The following is a 16,237-nucleotide window of genomic DNA, read 5'->3' on the forward strand; positions in this document are numbered from 1 at the left end:
TCATCTTTTTTTTTATTTTTTATTTTTTTTTTTTACTTCCTCTCAAAGATCTTAACACAACGTAAAACCATTTACTATTACCAGCAAAACAGTAAAATGTATTGAAGTCCAATGCAAGACGTAACCAAGGTTGGATTACTAACCTACCCACCACAACAATGGCAGCTTGTAGATGCAAAAATTACTAGCCACGTCTAAAACAAATATCATACACGCTCGCGAGAGAGCAGAGGGCTGATTTCTCTCTATCGTTGAAGCTACTACTACGGCGCCATAACCTTTCTATGGCTAATGTTATAAACTGTGTATATTGTCCATCCATTTGTTCATAATCATAAAAACTAAAAATAAAAGAAAAGGTTCTGAGGGAACAGCAGCCATTTATGCATGAAAACATTTCTTCAGACCTGATATGAAGGAAATACAGTTGTAGCCCAATAACAAGAACAGATGAAACCAAAGATGCAAAGATCCCTGCCCGCCATTTGAGCAGGTACATTTCAACAAAGCCACCTCAAAGTAGCTTCTGAAACATACGTTCAACCATACATATTGCTGAAAATTGAGGCAAAGTCACTAGCCAGACGCTGCAAGGCAATAATGTGGATTACAAGCTAATTGCTTTATTAAAAGATTATACTTGATGAAAAAAGAAATATGAAGTTTATATGGCCTCATCGAAAATAGATAATTACAAGAACAACAAATATTCAACTTAAATAAAATGATCTTCTATTCATAATGATAAACATTGGCAGATGCTCTTGGCGCATACCCAATAGCTATATCCAAAAGAATACTAAAGCAGCAGAGGAAATGAAATATTTGTTTACCATCAACACCAAGAGACTAGAAGAGCCAGGTTTCAGGATCATATAATATGGCAACCAAAGCTAAAAAAACCCACACCATGAGGACACCAATCACAGCAGTTCTCCACATGTGGTCCCAGTTCTCAATTATGGGAACATCAGCCTCAAAATTCAGATGTGGTGAGGGCAGATCCTCACCATCACCAACAAATTCTGTTGAATCTATCCTGCCGATCTCATTTATGGCCTGTGGCTGTCGCATGGCATGGATTCTAATGTTTGAACATATGTTGCAAGTGCAGTTGCCACCTAGATATGATGGGAGATTCTGAAGATAATCGAAAATAACCCTGTGGTACTTCTTTCCCTCAATTCTCAACTTCTTTCGAGTGATGGGTTTAAGAACCTGTTCAGAACCACAGAACAGAGATAATATAGGCAAAAAAAAAAAAAAAAAAAAAATCAAAGAACTTCAGAGGACAAGACAACCTGCTCAACAACACACACTCCCTCCCTCAACAACAATAATAATAAAGGAACCTTTTTCTCAATATATATATATATATATTTAAAAGAGCAGACTTTGAGAAGGAAGACCGTTTAATCAAATCTTAATAAGAGCAATATGCTTACTTGAATAAAAGTTTGAGCAATAACTCGAACAACCGGAGGAAGCCGTATAACAAGCAAATGGCCAAGACGATTGGGGAAGTTATCTTGCAGGAGCAAAGAACAGGATCTCATCATCTGCATAGGAAGTCTCAATGGTGATATCCCATCACAATCCACAAGAACTGTAATCTGAGGATTATCCTTGCTAACCAAATGAAGAACTCCATGCTCTACCTGAGAGACTGGAACATCACTGATTAAATGGCATTAATATATCACAAAGTGCTAGAAACGAAATAAATTAATACACAACCACTCTTAGCTGAAACAAAGTTCAAGTTCATCTTTCTAGCACTAAACTGGATTATTTCTTTTAGTGTAGCAGGTAGACTAGATGCTTACTAAAACCAGTTTTTTTTCTTGATCCTTAGCTTTGCTTAGCAAGGAAATTATGCTTCTTAATAAAGTAAAAATAAGCGATCATCCATGGCTAAGGTCACAACCTAAATTTTTGAAACATTGGATTAACCTAAAATGCTGGTTCCAGAAGCCGGTTGTTTTCTTAAGTCCTCCCAACACATAAATATCTTCATGGATGTTCCCAAGACTATAGGAAGAAATTGACTAGAAGAGACATTCTCCAGCCATTAAATACAAGGAAATGCAGCTACCATTAAACTTTTACATAGAAAAAAACACTTAGTTATTTCAATTGAAGAGAGCCTTGCTCTTCAAATGGAAGAATAATATGGCATGAAATCCAAGTTAAGTAACAATTTAATCAAGAGATAAAAGCAACTTACTGACTGCTTGTGCAAAGCGAGGTCTCTCATGAAATGGCAAATTGAGGCAAGCTAGTCCAAGGCGTACAATGAGGCAAGGCCTGTTCTCCACATCAAATCCATGCCAGAAAACCATATTTGACCACATCTCAAGCTCTTGTTCTGAAAGAATTCTGTAAGTCTCCCTCCAACGGATTGTCTTCTTAATTGATGGTAAGAAGCATGATAAATCCCCATTTGCAGCAGCAAAAAATCTATGGAGCTCATCCTCATTAATTCTGCACAAACATCTATGTCATGGTCTGCTGCAACATAAGAAATCAAGAGTATATACATGAAGTTTAAGAATACAAAAATTGATTCAAAACCAGTACTAGGAGAGGTTATTCCTTTGAGAAAAATAACAAAGGACAGATGATTGGTGATGAAAATGAGACTTTTGGAGGAAACTATGAACATACCAGAGAAGTGCAAATGATGTTACAGTCATTCTCAATCATTAGGCTCTCTATCAAATTTAACTTATTCATTGAATTGAGCTGTATGACGGGAAGCAGATTGGACTGACTTCGTTAGAAACAACAACTTCAGTTAAAATATTCACAAGTGATTCCACAGTATGGCATTGGACCTCGAATAAGCATGAAAATTGATGAAATATGAAAATTTCTTCAGATTTGAATCCAGTTGCTTTGAATAGGTTTAATAATGGATGCAGAATGATGGCACTGATTAGTCAAAGCATTTAATTAGATCATACAAGTTTTGAAATTCATATTGCTTTATTTTTTTTTTATTCCTTTTTTTGTCCAACACTCTTGAAACAAAAGAATAACAAAATCACCTTTCTGGTATCGTCATGCCTTGGTTTTCTAGCTCTTTTAGGAGTTGCATCAACCAATTTTCAGATTCAATACTTTGAGCATTCTCATCAGTAGTCCTGCAGATCAGATGAAAGAGATGAATTGTGTAACAAGCAGACAGAACCCATGACAAAGAATAATTGAAGGAAATTCTTGTAAAAGAAATGCAATTTGAAGGAGCATTAAGAAAACAATACTTGCCAAACCTTCATTCTAAAAATTGCAGGTCAATAAATTTCCAAGACAAGTGATCTTCAACAACGCATCACAACTACTAAACAATTAATGAAATCCAAATTTGGTTTTGTCAATATGCCTCGCAAACAAGACTCACACTTGGTTCAAGTTCATCTTTCCAGCACTAAAATGAATTTTATTTTTTAGTATAACTGGTAGACTAGATTGACATGGGGCTTGGAATTCCAAACTGTAATAGAAGAGGCAAAGGAAGCAAAAGCGTGAAAAATAGCAGAAATTCGTATCTCTCTGGACAGTATGGGAAATTGAGTTTCAGCAGCCCAATACATCTCCAAGTGTGCTCCTAAGTCCTAACAGTCCTAACATGATCCTACTTGTTTTGAAAGAATTTATACTTGTTTTGGGAGTGTTTTTTAGTTGCCAAATTAGTTTATTTTGCTTTCCTACTTAAGTTCGGATTTGCTTTTAGTTTTCCTATTTTATCTAGGATTAGATTAATTCCTATTGTATTTATATCTTCCTATAGTATTTAGGTTTATCTAAACTTCCTAATGAATAGCTTTATATTCCCATTAGGTTTGTTCAAAAACTCTATAAATACCCATAAAAGCTGTATATTTCAGTTTATATTTCAATTAATAAAAATCTAGCAAAGTATTTTCACTCTTGTGTATGGAGTATGTTTCTATTTCAACTTTCTATCTCAACTTCACGTTGCGTTAAGTGGTATCAAAGCAGAGAAATCACCCCAATCGAGCTAGCTTACCTTGATGGAGGTGGTGATTACATTGATTCTCGCGATGGTGATTGGGGAGCTAGAGCCATTTACCATAGGGATGAAATGTTGCAACGATGGGAGCGACGTCTGAAGCAACAGATGGATCTTAAATTTAAGCGTATCGAGAGACACTTTGAAAAAATTGTAGATCATTTTGATGCTTTGATAATCAACACAAACAGGGATTAGTATGATTAATCGATGATAGAAGGCCAAGGATAAAGTTAGCTCATGGTGACCCTGTCAACAAAGCTTTTTCTACATGTAGGCAATATATCTACGAGTATGACCAGGAGAGGAAGATGACTATAAACCAAATAAGTTCTATAGACATCCACATAACCATAATTATCAAAGGCTCAAGGCACACTAAGATGCCAAGCGGTCCTAGATCCAGCGCAAGGCACAAGGTGCAAGCGGGCGCCTAAGCGAGGTGAAGCACAGGGAAAAAAAAAAAATCAAAGTCAAATAAATGTGAATATTCCATCAAACTTAAATAACATAAAACTAAAAATAATAAATAACTAATAAGTATTCAAGTACTAATATAATAAAACTTGACTAGTTTTTTAATGTTTCAAAACTAAAGTCAAGCAATTATAAAATAACTACTCTTCAATTTTAATCAATAGTAGCATCATAATCTTCTACACCTTCATCCTCTTAATACTCATATTCAGAATCAATGTCTTCATCATCTTCCTAATCTTTAAAAACTATAGGAGTATTATTTAGTTCTCAAGTTAGATTGGCACAGATCTTGAAAAAGGTATAGATGCAACTTTTTTTTTTTTTTTTTTTTTTCTGAAAAAGATAAGTGATAGTGTTGAAAATGGAAATATGTGAGGTTTGTGATCCTGAGTGTAGTAGTTTAAAAGATTTTGGTGACTAGTTATCACCAGCGATACTAATTTTAAAAATTTTTAGATCGACAAATTTTCAGTTGAGTGATAGTGTTTTTTGTCAATAGAAGTGCTCACTAATAGTGAAAATAAAGAAGGCATGTGATAGAGTTAGGAACAATGGAATTGCAAAATAATGGATCGTGGGGAAACTATTGAGATTTTGTATTAAATTGAAAATGGTAAAATGCCTTTACAGATGTATCTCACCCTATTCTCAAATTTCCAAACAGTGATTGAAATACAAGAACAAAGAAATAAGGATTAAAAATGGTTGCCAAGCAACCCCCAAGAACAATTCTCGTACTAGCAGAGCTAGTCCCCAGCTCACAGCTGTCAAATAACCAAGTGATTTTTGGATGCCCCTCTTCTTTCTTCTCTTCTTTATTTATAGACTCTCCTCAACTTCTATTTGCACATGTCTCGTGATTCTGTTACGCTAGCCGGCACCTCTACATGTTTCTCACCTTCGCAATTCCCTTTATTCCTTCTATTAGCCTTCTCTTCTAGAATACTCCATTGCATATCCCTATCAATACCACCCTCTCAAAATTAGCCTTGTCCTCAAGGTTGGATTTCAAACATAAAAGAAGTAATGCAAGAAATGGACTATCCCATAACTCCATCAATGGTAGAAATTCCCTAAAAAAAATATCAGATCTTAATTACGTTGGCTTGCTTTACTGCTACCAACTCTATCTCAAATTCTTCCTCTAGGCTAGGTTCCAAGCTGAGCACCCAGGTCATGTCAATCTCTATCCAGTCAAGTAATGATTTAATACCAATATACTGCATTATAATTTTCATAACTATCATCCCAATCAAAGTTGCATGGAAAAGCATCCAAAATGAAATTCTCAATTGTGTACGCTTAATGTTGGCAAGGTGGAATAGAGACTTTGGCACCTCAACAAGTAATGAATTTGTGAATAATTGCAAGTTTGGAAAATATGGTAATAGCCAGAGTGTAATTGTAGCGAGGTAAGTATCTATGATAATAGTATTTCAGATGAAAAAGCATCAAATTCATCCACAGCAACATGATGATCCATATAAAGATTAAGAGTGAGCAGACCAAACCCAATTTCAACTAGCGATACAACAAGTGTAATTCACCATAAACTAATTCACAAATTATAAGAAAATTTCCTTTTATACTTCCAATTCCCGAACTTATAAGTGAAGGAATCTGACCTTCTTGGTTTAATATACGATTACCTGCAAACCGAGCTTGTTGCACAAGAGTTGAGACAAATGGTTGAATAAATGGCAGCATATTTCCTTCGTTGGCTAGAACAATAATGAGAAATCCCCAATTATCAATTCCAGAATTTGTAATTAGATGTGCTACCAATGGAGGAGGCTTGGTAAATTGGATTGTAGTCGATCCTCTCCCTTTCACTATTTTGAGTTGAGAAATTCCTCCTTGTGGAATGCATTGCAAATTGTTGGAAATCGATACTTCCATGGAGAGGGATCCCTGCATCGTTGAAGGAGATAATTGCTTTGTTTCAACATTTATCAACTCTGTTGAACTTAAATCTGGAGGTTCAGGTGGTGGCTTGTCAAAATCAAATAGAAGTGGGCTGGTGTACATTGGCTCGACACTAGAGTAATGCAGCTTGGTTCCAAAACTTGAGCCCATTGTTAAAATTGGACCAGCATCTTGTAATTTTTCCTTCGGTCTATAACCAGAATCTTCATTCTCCTTCTTCACAGATGTCTCAAACACTACATGCAGCAAAACTCGCTCCTCTGTTGTACTGTGAAGGTCTTGGTCAATTTTTCCGGCAAGGTTCATCGTGTTATAACCATTTGTGATATCATGTAATTGTTATGGTCCCCCTATATCATTGTGTAATCCAGCAATCAAATAGCCCTTATAGTGAACATCGATGATCTCAAACACCTGCGTTGCTGTGGAGATAGATCCTCAAACTTGGTCAGCGAGTCTATTTGAAAATCACCACCACCTTTCGTGGTCCCCACAGACTTCCCAAACAGAGGATGTAAGGTTTTCGCCTACTCTACCTCCAAAAGATCTCGATCTTTCTCTTTGGTGAATCTTATCGAGCAATTTGTCTTTGTGATGTTGAGTAATGGAGACTGTTCCCTTAGGTAGTCGCGCGGTTCTAGCATGGATGACACAAGTCGTGTTCCTCCGAGAACTCTAGCTGCTGCTTTGATTAAACATTGAATCCTTCAACAGTCTCTATCAGTGATTCTCTTTTATCATCATCAATGTGGTTCTCCTCGGATTTGTAGCTGTTAGCTTCATCAAATTGTTGCAACAACTCAACATTGATAACTGCCAACTTGGGCTCGTTTAGTACCATTTCAGTTAACTCTTCATTGTTTAAACTAGGATGCTCGATCTTATATGCTTTGAGTTGTGAATTAGCGATGGATGAGTCATGGCTGTTGGAATGAGTTGGGTACCCCTGCCTTCCATGGCTATGAGCTGCCTTACTAGCCCTTCAATCCTATCTAATTGCTGTAAAATCTTGTCCCCCACGGTTAACCTTTCCATTGCCTCATTCCTCTCTATCTTTGCTATGTGATTTTCTAGTTTGATTTTTGGATCTAGCAGGTCGGACCAATTGATAGAGTTAGGAACAATGGATTGCAAAATAATGGATTGTGGAGAAACTGTTGAGATTTTGTATTAAATTGAAAATGGTAGAATGCCTACACACATGTATCTCGCCCTATTCTCAAATTTCCAAACAGTGATTGAAATACAAGAACAAAGAAATAAGAACATAAAAATGGTTGCCAAGCAAACCCCAGGAACAATTCCCGTACTAGCAAAGCTAGTCCCCATCTCACAACTGTCAAATAACCAAATGATTTCTGGATGCCCCTCTTCTTTCTTCTCTTATTTATTTATAGACTCTCCCCTACTTCTATTTGCACATGTCTCATGATTCTGTTACACCAGTTGGTACCCCTGCATGTTTCTTACCTTCACAATTCCCTCTATTCCTTCTGTTAACCTTCTCTTCTAGAATACTCCATTGCATATCCCTATTAGCACGCCTTCTAGAGCCTTGCGTCTGGAACAAGGTGCATGCCTAGGCGCATAAGGTGAGGGCCTGGTTAATGTCACTAATCTTTCTCCTGTAGAGGCGTTAGGATTAGAGCCTAGTAAGCCTAGAACCTGAAGCTCTTTAATAACTATGCATGCAACAAAGATAGAAGAAGATGAGTGTATCAACCAATTCTTGTATGCCAACAAATAACAATATGTTTACAAAGAAGATTTGAAAGAGGATAACATACAAAAGGCATCAATGGAGTAGTAACTATAGGGGATGACATGCATATGGATATGATGAGAGGGTTTTTCCAACCATAACTCAAGCCTAATTTGGATTTATAGCCAAGTGCAAGGACACCAAACCCAATCATCTATTAGTGGAAAGGGAGGAAAGGCAAGAGCAACTTGAATATGAAACTCAACTTGAAGTTGAGGAGACTAATGTCAAAGGATTGAAACTAGAAGCTTTGATCAAGTTTCCTTTTGCTATGATTGAAGATGAAAAACTTGAGAAATGTCTCCTAAGGAATGGAAAATATCCTGTTTTGGAGATTCCATTGGAAGTTGAGGAAAAACCATTTATGAAAACAACATTGGAAGTTGGAGAAAAACAAGTCATGGATATGATGGAGACTGAAAACTTATCTAACTCCTTAATTTTTATTGATTTTATTTGTTTAGGTGTTTTGGTGGATACAAAGACGAAAGTGAAGTTAACTAATTCAATTTTGTTCATTCCAAATTGACTATATCGACCAAGAAAGCAATATGGTATGCTTCTCCAATGAAAGTTTTCATTCTTTTTTCACTTCAAAATTTGAGTAATGATTTATTCCAAGTGGGAGAGAATGATGTGGAAGAATTCTAACTCGAGAACGAGTTTTTTTCAAGGAGGGAGTATGGCATGGGGCTTGGATTCCAAATAGTAATAGAACAGGCAAAGGAAGTAAAAGCATGAGAAATAACAGAAATTCGTATTTCTCTCTGGACAATAAGGGAAACTGAGTTTCAGCAGCCCAATACATCTCCAAGTGTGCTCCTAACAATCCTAACATAATCCTACTTGTTTTGAGAGAGTTTCTACTGGTTTTGGGAGTGTTTTTTAGTTGCCAAATGAGTTATTTTGCTTTACTATTTCAGTTAGGATTTGTTTTTAGTTTTCCTATTCTATCTAGGATTAGATTAATTCCTATTTTATATCTTCCTATTGCATTTAGGTTTATCTAAACTTCCTAATTAATAGTTTTATATTCCTATTAGGTTTAAGAGTCCAAGAACTCTATAAATACACATAATAGCTGTATATTTCAGTTTAGATTTCGATTAATAAAACCGCGAGTATTCTATCTATTTTCACACTTGTGTATGGAGTGTGTTTCTATTTAAGATTCACACTGCATCATAGATGCTTACTTAAACCAGTTATTTTTCTTGATCTGGAGCTTTGCTTAACAAGAAAATTATACTTCTAATAGAAGAAAAATAGGTGATCATCCCTGTCTAAGGTCACAACCTGAATTCTTGAAACATTGGATTAACCTAAAATGCTGGTTCCGAAGCTGGTTGCTTTCTTAAGTCCTCCCAGCAAGGAAATATCTCCATGGATGCTCCCAAGAATATTGGAAGAAATTGACTGGAAGAGACATTCTCCAGGCATTAAATGCATAGAAATGTCAGCATATTTTCCTCCCATTAAAATTTTACAGAGCCAAAAAAAAGTTATTTCAATTGAAGATAATTACTCTTCAAATGGAAGTATCCCAAGGGTAATATGGCACGTCATTAAGGAATTATAATTTTATATGAAGTCAGCAATGTAGAGTTTGGGGGAACATCCAGCTAGAATGCATGTCAAACACATGCCCAGTATCCATTCATGTGTCTTGTCAACTCCAGTAAAGGTTATTGACAAAATATATGGCTCATAATATGCAGCCTCAAGACATCAATTGACCCAAATAAACCCAATATAGACTGGGTTAGGCATCACCTTCCATCTATAACCAAACCATAGAAAATATCTATTCATATCATCAATAATCCAATCAAACTAACATTTAACTTAAAGGTTTTGAATCAGACATAAGGCGTAAAATAATAGAATTTACTTTCAAACGGAAAGCTAACATCCAATCATTAGCCATTAAGTTGTTGCATACCTCGTCATTTAAATTAACTTATTCACCCATTGGGATGAGGTGGCAATGGCATTAGATCAGTTCTGCTGTTCCATTTCTCAAGTTAGCATACATATATGAATACAGGATTCTTAAGCAAGATTGAAGAGAATTTGTCCTTAACTAGCAATTTCACTTTTCATGGTTTGGATTAACACATGGGAAAAGAAAAAAAAAATGTCAAAACTGAGAAGTTCATTAGTTGTATACCTTGTATCGAGAGAAGAATGCACAAGGGATGACTCAGACTGTATTTCTGAATGGGCTTGAGAATCACTGACATCATTTGAGGTTTCAATATCGCTGTCTGATTGTTCAGAGAATGCTGTTGCAACTGATAAGAGTAATAAAGGCCTTGAGAACATCTAGAGAAACAAGGAGAAATAATTTTAAATTATTTTGCCAGAAATATATGTACAGCAAATGACATTAGTTATGATAAAAGCAATTTCAGACCTGCATGCCTTTGACCAAACTGTTCAAGGGACCCCATCTCTGAATCCACTTAAAAGGTGGATAGCAAAGAACTTGCAAAGCCTGAAGACCACGCCATAGAGGGGGACACTTGGACCTGGAAACTCTTCGTACTGTCTCTAAGGCAGCAACTTTAAGTACAAAAATTGCTGCATGACCAACTGCACCTCCGCCATTTTTACTATAGCCCAGTGAAGCTATGAGTTTATAAGCACTCTGTGGAAATGGTTTAGGATCAGAAGTACCTAAATTTCTCTTATAAACCTTTTTCCTAGCAGCAACAGATGTTGCTTCAGAATTCCCACTTAAACCAGAACTGTAAGGTGGCTCTCCCATGGAAATTGATTAAAAAATTACCTCTAAATTCACATTCTCAGCCAACTAAGAGTGATGGTCACACATACTTTATTTTTAACTAGCAGCAGCTACCTCCATTCTGAAAATTTTGAACACACACCTGATAAAGCTTACCATTAAAGGGTAACTACCTAGCTTGTGATGTTTTACCAAATGAATCTTAAGCAAACATCAACCTGCAAGTAGTAAACAGCTAGGCTAAGATCAACATATCAAAATATTACTTTACATGAACAAATTTACAGATACAAAAATGCAAAAGGGCTAAAAATCACCTGGAAAAAAACAAGGCATGAAGAAAAACAAATCTTGTTAAATAGATATTAATTATCCAACAACGAAACGGGTTATTCAAAGTTCAAGATCAATAAAGTTAATGAAATTATGATTCTCATACTAGGTTTCCAGATCATTTACTCTAATGACCAAAATTCATGGAGTTCAAATAGCTAATATCGATAGAAAGAAAAGCCACATCTAAATTTATCATCAACATAACAAAAACAGAAGAAAATCTTGAAATCCCGTTCAAAAACCCTCACCTGAAAATCTACGAGCTAATCCGACTGACATCCGGTAGATCCCGAGTTGGAGAAAATGAAGGTAAGCGAGGTGTAATTGCGTGAATCCAGCGTTTGGTTTAATAAAGAAAGCGTATCGGCGCTTTTTGGCTGGGCCTTTTACGTGATACAGCTGTCACCATCAAAATGGAAAATTGGAAATAATCAAACAATGCCAATCTGCAACTTCGTCAAAATTACATTATTCATGAATTTAATTAATATTTTTAAAATTTAAATTTTTTTAAATTTTATTAAATTTTATTTTTAATTGTTTAAATTTTAAATATATATAAATTTATAAATATTATTATAAAAAATATATATTTTATATTTAATTAAACATTCATATAAATGAATTTGTATAATAGATACTTAATTTATAAAACCCAAAAATTAACCTGAACCTGTTCGGATATTAAATTTCAAATTTAAACTCATTTAAAATTTGATTATAAACTATCTCAATCTGTTCTACTAGAATTCGATCAGATCGAGTACCTATAAAAATCTGACCTGTTATCATTTCTAATCTGAAAATCTGGAAATGAGACGGAGGGCCCTATAGAAGCGTGTGCGACTATTAGCTAACACGGCTAAGAAGTAATAATTTTAGACACTACTAAATGCAACACGAAAATAAAGAGTCAAGATTGAGTATTTAGTTTGATGTCAGAAATTATATTTATTCACTTTTGATACACCAATAATCATATGAAATCACAAGTTGATATATTTGATAATTTTATAACACACTTTATCATTTGTGTTTAGGGCTAGGATTTTGGGGTCTTAAATTGAATATAACAACCGTATTGAAGTTATTTTGATACTTTAATTCAATTCTAATTCTTTATTAGAAATCGATTTGAAATTATACTGAAATCAAATTGAAATCATACTAAATCAGAATTAAATCAAGAATCAAATTTATACATGTGTTTTCTTATATTTTTAGTGTATTATATACTTTTAATATATATATTAATTCATAATTATGTTGATATTTTATAGTTAAATATTATATAAATAATAAATAATTAACATATATTTATTATATGATATATTTTTATTATTATATTATATATGTACTTTACAGTGAATGGTTATATAATTTGGACATAGTTAAAAGATATATTAATAACTCAATTTAAAATTTAAATATTAATTTAAATTTGACTTTTTAAAAGAAATAATTATATGAAATTATTTCAAGAATCGAAAATCGAATTATACTGAATCAAATCAGAATCAAAAAACTAAAAATCTTATTGAATAAGAACTAAAATAATGAAGAATGAAACCGGAACTGTATCAAAATTTCGGTTGCATTCTGATTATTTAGGTAAATTTCAAACTGAAGAGGAACTATATACTCTTATTTATATCATGTATTAACTCGATCCTCAATATTTGTTCCTGTTTTATAGTAATCACCCATATTTTATGATAGTCTTCATTATACATCCCCTAAGTCGATTCAAATCGATATTAAACAAATCAAAATCAAACAAGAATCAGAATAGAATCAACCAAATTCAAATTTGATTAAAATTGTCTTGAATCAAATCAGATTTGATTTTAATCACTTAGATTTGATTTTGAGCTGAAACATAATTTTAATTTAAAAAAAATTGACGGTCAAATTTAATCAAATCATAACGAATTAAATCACCCCGAATTTAAAAAAGAATTAAAACCAAAATTGGAATTAAGGGGTACATTCAGTTTAATCATAGGTCCCCAACCATTCTAACCAAAACCGTCGATCTAGTTCCAACCCGAAATTGGGTCGTGCCCATTTCTGGTCCTAATGAATAATTAACGAGTTTTTTTTTTTTTTTCTTTTAATGAGATTTTGAGCAATGGCAACGCGCAGATTTGCAGACATATTTTCATATTAATGCTGGGCGAGTAGGCATTGCCATAATTCCATTTTAGAATGAAATTATATGTTTAAGTATCTGTTTATTTAATGGAAATAATTTATATATATATATATATATATAAGTGTATTTATATTTTTATAAGATTATTAAAATTTAAATGAAAAACAATTTCCTCTTTTGAAAAAATAGAAGTTATTTTCTTTAAAAATGATCTAATTTTTCATTTGATCAAAAAAATAATTTTCGTTGACCAATATTTTCAAGTGCCAAAAACACTAGAAAATGCAAAAAATAAAAATATTTTTCGTGAAATAAATGTAGCCTAAAGAGAAACTAAAATCAGATTGAATCCAATCAAATTCGGATTGATCGAAATCAGATTTGATCTAGATTAGAATTGATTGGTTCGATTTCAAAATTTTCTTCTTTTTTTTTTAATTTAATCATTAAATTTGATCAAAATTAAACCAAATCAAAATTGAAATAGGATTCTTCGATTTGGTTCTGGTCCCCTAAACCTACAACCACAATCGGCCTTAGGGGCACGGAAAATAATTTTTTGGGGGAGAGGGAGGGGCCTTAGGGGCAAGGAAAATAATTTTTTGGGGGAGAGGGGGGGGTGTGCAAAGGCAAGCCGTATTTTTTTAATTTTATAAACTATTAAAGTAATTTTTTTTAATATATCATATATATGTTAACTTTTGCATGCTATTTGTCAATATTTTAAAAAGGAAAAATAATATTAACTAATAAACTTTAAAATGTGAAAATCCATAAATCGTAATATGTTTTTTTTTTTTTTTCCAGTATCCTTGAATATCAAATTCTGGTGAAAAAATTTTGTGAGTTTTTATTTATTGCGTGAATTTCAATCCCTCTCCACAATCGGCATTAAAAATAAATAAATAAAAGAGTTAGGGAGAAAATGGGGAAGGAGCAAGGATGTGGATAAGAGGGAAACCCTCTCTCCCACTTTGTGATTGCTTCCCCAAACCACCACCATCGTTCGTCGGCTTGCTAGCCAACCAGTCAAATGCAACAAGCATAGCAGTGGTAGATCGAGCAGAGTGGAGAGCGGTAACGCTTAAGCAAATGGCAACTTCAAACAGCCATTATAGCTTCATTCGACATTGGAATAACATGACACTGATGAAGTTGGATTTGTCTCTTCCTGGATATTGTTTTGTCATTGGCCTTATGGCCTAATTCTACTAGAGGAGAGAGAATTGATGTAAAGAAGCCAATGCCTTGCTATTGCAATTCCGACTAAATGACAAAGAATATCAATGATTGGCCATCGCCTCATCTTCTTCCTCACCTCAAAAGCTTTCATTTAACATTGGCATTACATGTTTCTAATACCAAAAAAATAGAAATATCCCATGAATGGTAAAGAATAAACCAACTAATTTCCAGTGAATGATGAGGAATCTCAGAACATTCACATCCATGACTGACGGTTCTTAGGCATTTGGGAGATACCTTTTGAATCAGAAAAATTCTATCAGCGATTGGACAGTGAAAAATAATAAGACACGTGGGTCCCACTAATGCCTGAAAAATTGAAATGATCATTGCAAAAACAATGTCCTTTCCTACATTTTGGAACACATCAATTCCATCTACAAAACTAGAGTTCATGTCGGTAAACTCCGAACCCATTTATTATTATTATTATTATTATTGGGATAATAGGACAATTTTTGTAATGGATATCTTAAATGTTGTCTTTATGTTATATCGGTGCATGGATATTAGTTATAATTTTTATGTGGATGATTTTGAAATGATGAGAATATTTATAGGCTAAAATTTAGCAGTGATTAAAAATAATTGGACATTAGAACTAATGTAGGCCCCATAAGCTACAATGAGCTTAGTTTTGATGATAGTAAAACTTAATGAAATATACTTTAACCCTTTGTGCATATTATTTGAAGTGATCTTATAGGTCATGACATGCAAAAACTTGATGGAAGAATTATTCTATTGAAATGGCTAATCTAAAAGGAGATTATTATCTTGTATAACACAAGACGAACGAAAGTCTATGAAGAAATAGAATAGAAATTAAGTTCTTAGGTCTATTGTACAAGATTGGAGAGATTATGTCACTTAAGACCTAAAATCAACTTTGTTTTTAGATTCAAGTGTTTGGAAAGTGTTCTTACATCATTCCTAAGGTTTTTGAATGGTCAAAATAATTTTTACAACTTTTCTTCAAAAACTCAAATTTTCAAAATTTAAGTCAAATAGTAGTGAAAATTAGTTAACTGGTTTTGTTGGCTAAATTTTCTATCTTACGAAACTAGTTAACCTGTGAAAATTTTAGTTAACTATTTTTATGCTTTGATCAGACACAACTTTGCTGTAATACTTTTAATGAAGTAATGGCTAGTTTTTTTGAAAATTAAAGAATTGTTAGACACACTCTTTAGCAGACGTTTTGAGCAATGAAAAGCACTTAAAAAAGGCATCACTTACTAAAATTTTACCTAATGAAAGTGCTCTTATTTACTGAGAATTTATTGTGCTTTTTTTAAAGCTTTCATTTAAATACTCTTGAGCTTTTATGGCATATCTTCTCTCTCAATCTTTTAGCATTTATTTTCGTATCTGAGAGTTGTTGAGAGTGATTTCATCTATACCAAAACCTATTTAAGGTTGTGTAAGTATGAGGACGCACTTGTGAAAGGTTTGTTAGTAGTATGCCCTAGAGCATATCATTTAGTATGTATCTTATACATATTTTATTAATAAAAGGCATTTCCACTTTTCCGTTTACATAAGATA

At 33.7% G+C, this 16,237-nt stretch overlaps 1 protein-coding gene across 3 annotated transcripts; it reads right to left on the reverse strand.

Annotated features, from left to right (window-relative positions):
• Positions 1–51: 51 nt before the first annotated feature.
• LOC110635341 (phosphatidylinositol/phosphatidylcholine transfer protein SFH1) lies at positions 52–11,702 on the reverse strand. 3 transcript variants are annotated; one of them, XM_021784636.2, is made up of 8 exons: positions 11,538–11,702; positions 10,621–11,171; positions 10,375–10,529; positions 3,051–3,146; positions 2,228–2,484; positions 1,446–1,666; positions 834–1,218; positions 52–587 (listed from the first exon to the last, which is right to left on the reverse strand). In XM_021784636.2, exons 2-7 carry the CDS (start codon positions 10,972–10,974, stop codon positions 850–852), a joined length of 1,452 nt encoding a protein of 483 aa, XP_021640328.2. In that variant the 5' UTR covers positions 10,975–11,171; positions 11,538–11,702; the 3' UTR covers positions 52–587; positions 834–849. The 3 variants fall into 3 exon arrangements, with proteins under 3 accessions (XP_021640328.2, XP_021640329.2, XP_021640327.2); XM_021784637.2 differs by lacking the exon at positions 52–587 and having other exon boundaries at positions 604–1,218; positions 10,621–10,854; positions 11,110–11,171; XM_021784635.2 differs by lacking the exon at positions 52–587 and having other exon boundaries at positions 604–1,218.
• Positions 11,703–16,237: the final 4,535 nt, after the last annotated feature.

The sequence above is a fragment of the Hevea brasiliensis genome, chromosome 1 (assembly GCF_030052815.1).
Source record: "Hevea brasiliensis isolate MT/VB/25A 57/8 chromosome 1, ASM3005281v1, whole genome shotgun sequence".
NCBI lineage: Eukaryota > Viridiplantae > Streptophyta > Magnoliopsida > Malpighiales > Euphorbiaceae > Hevea > Hevea brasiliensis.

Coding starts and splice junctions, on each gene's coding strand:
- LOC110635341 (XM_021784636.2), bottom strand. CDS start 10,974: ATGGGAGAGCCACCTTACAGTTCTGGTTTAAGTGGGAATTCTGAAGCA. Junction 2,485..3,050: donor GGCATGACGATACCAGAAAG/GTGATTTTGTTA, acceptor ATGTTTGTGCAG/AATTAATGAGGATGAGCTCC. Junction 1,219..1,445: donor TTGCTCAAACTTTTATTCAA/GTAAGCATATTG, acceptor GGTTCTGAACAG/GTTCTTAAACCCATCACTCG.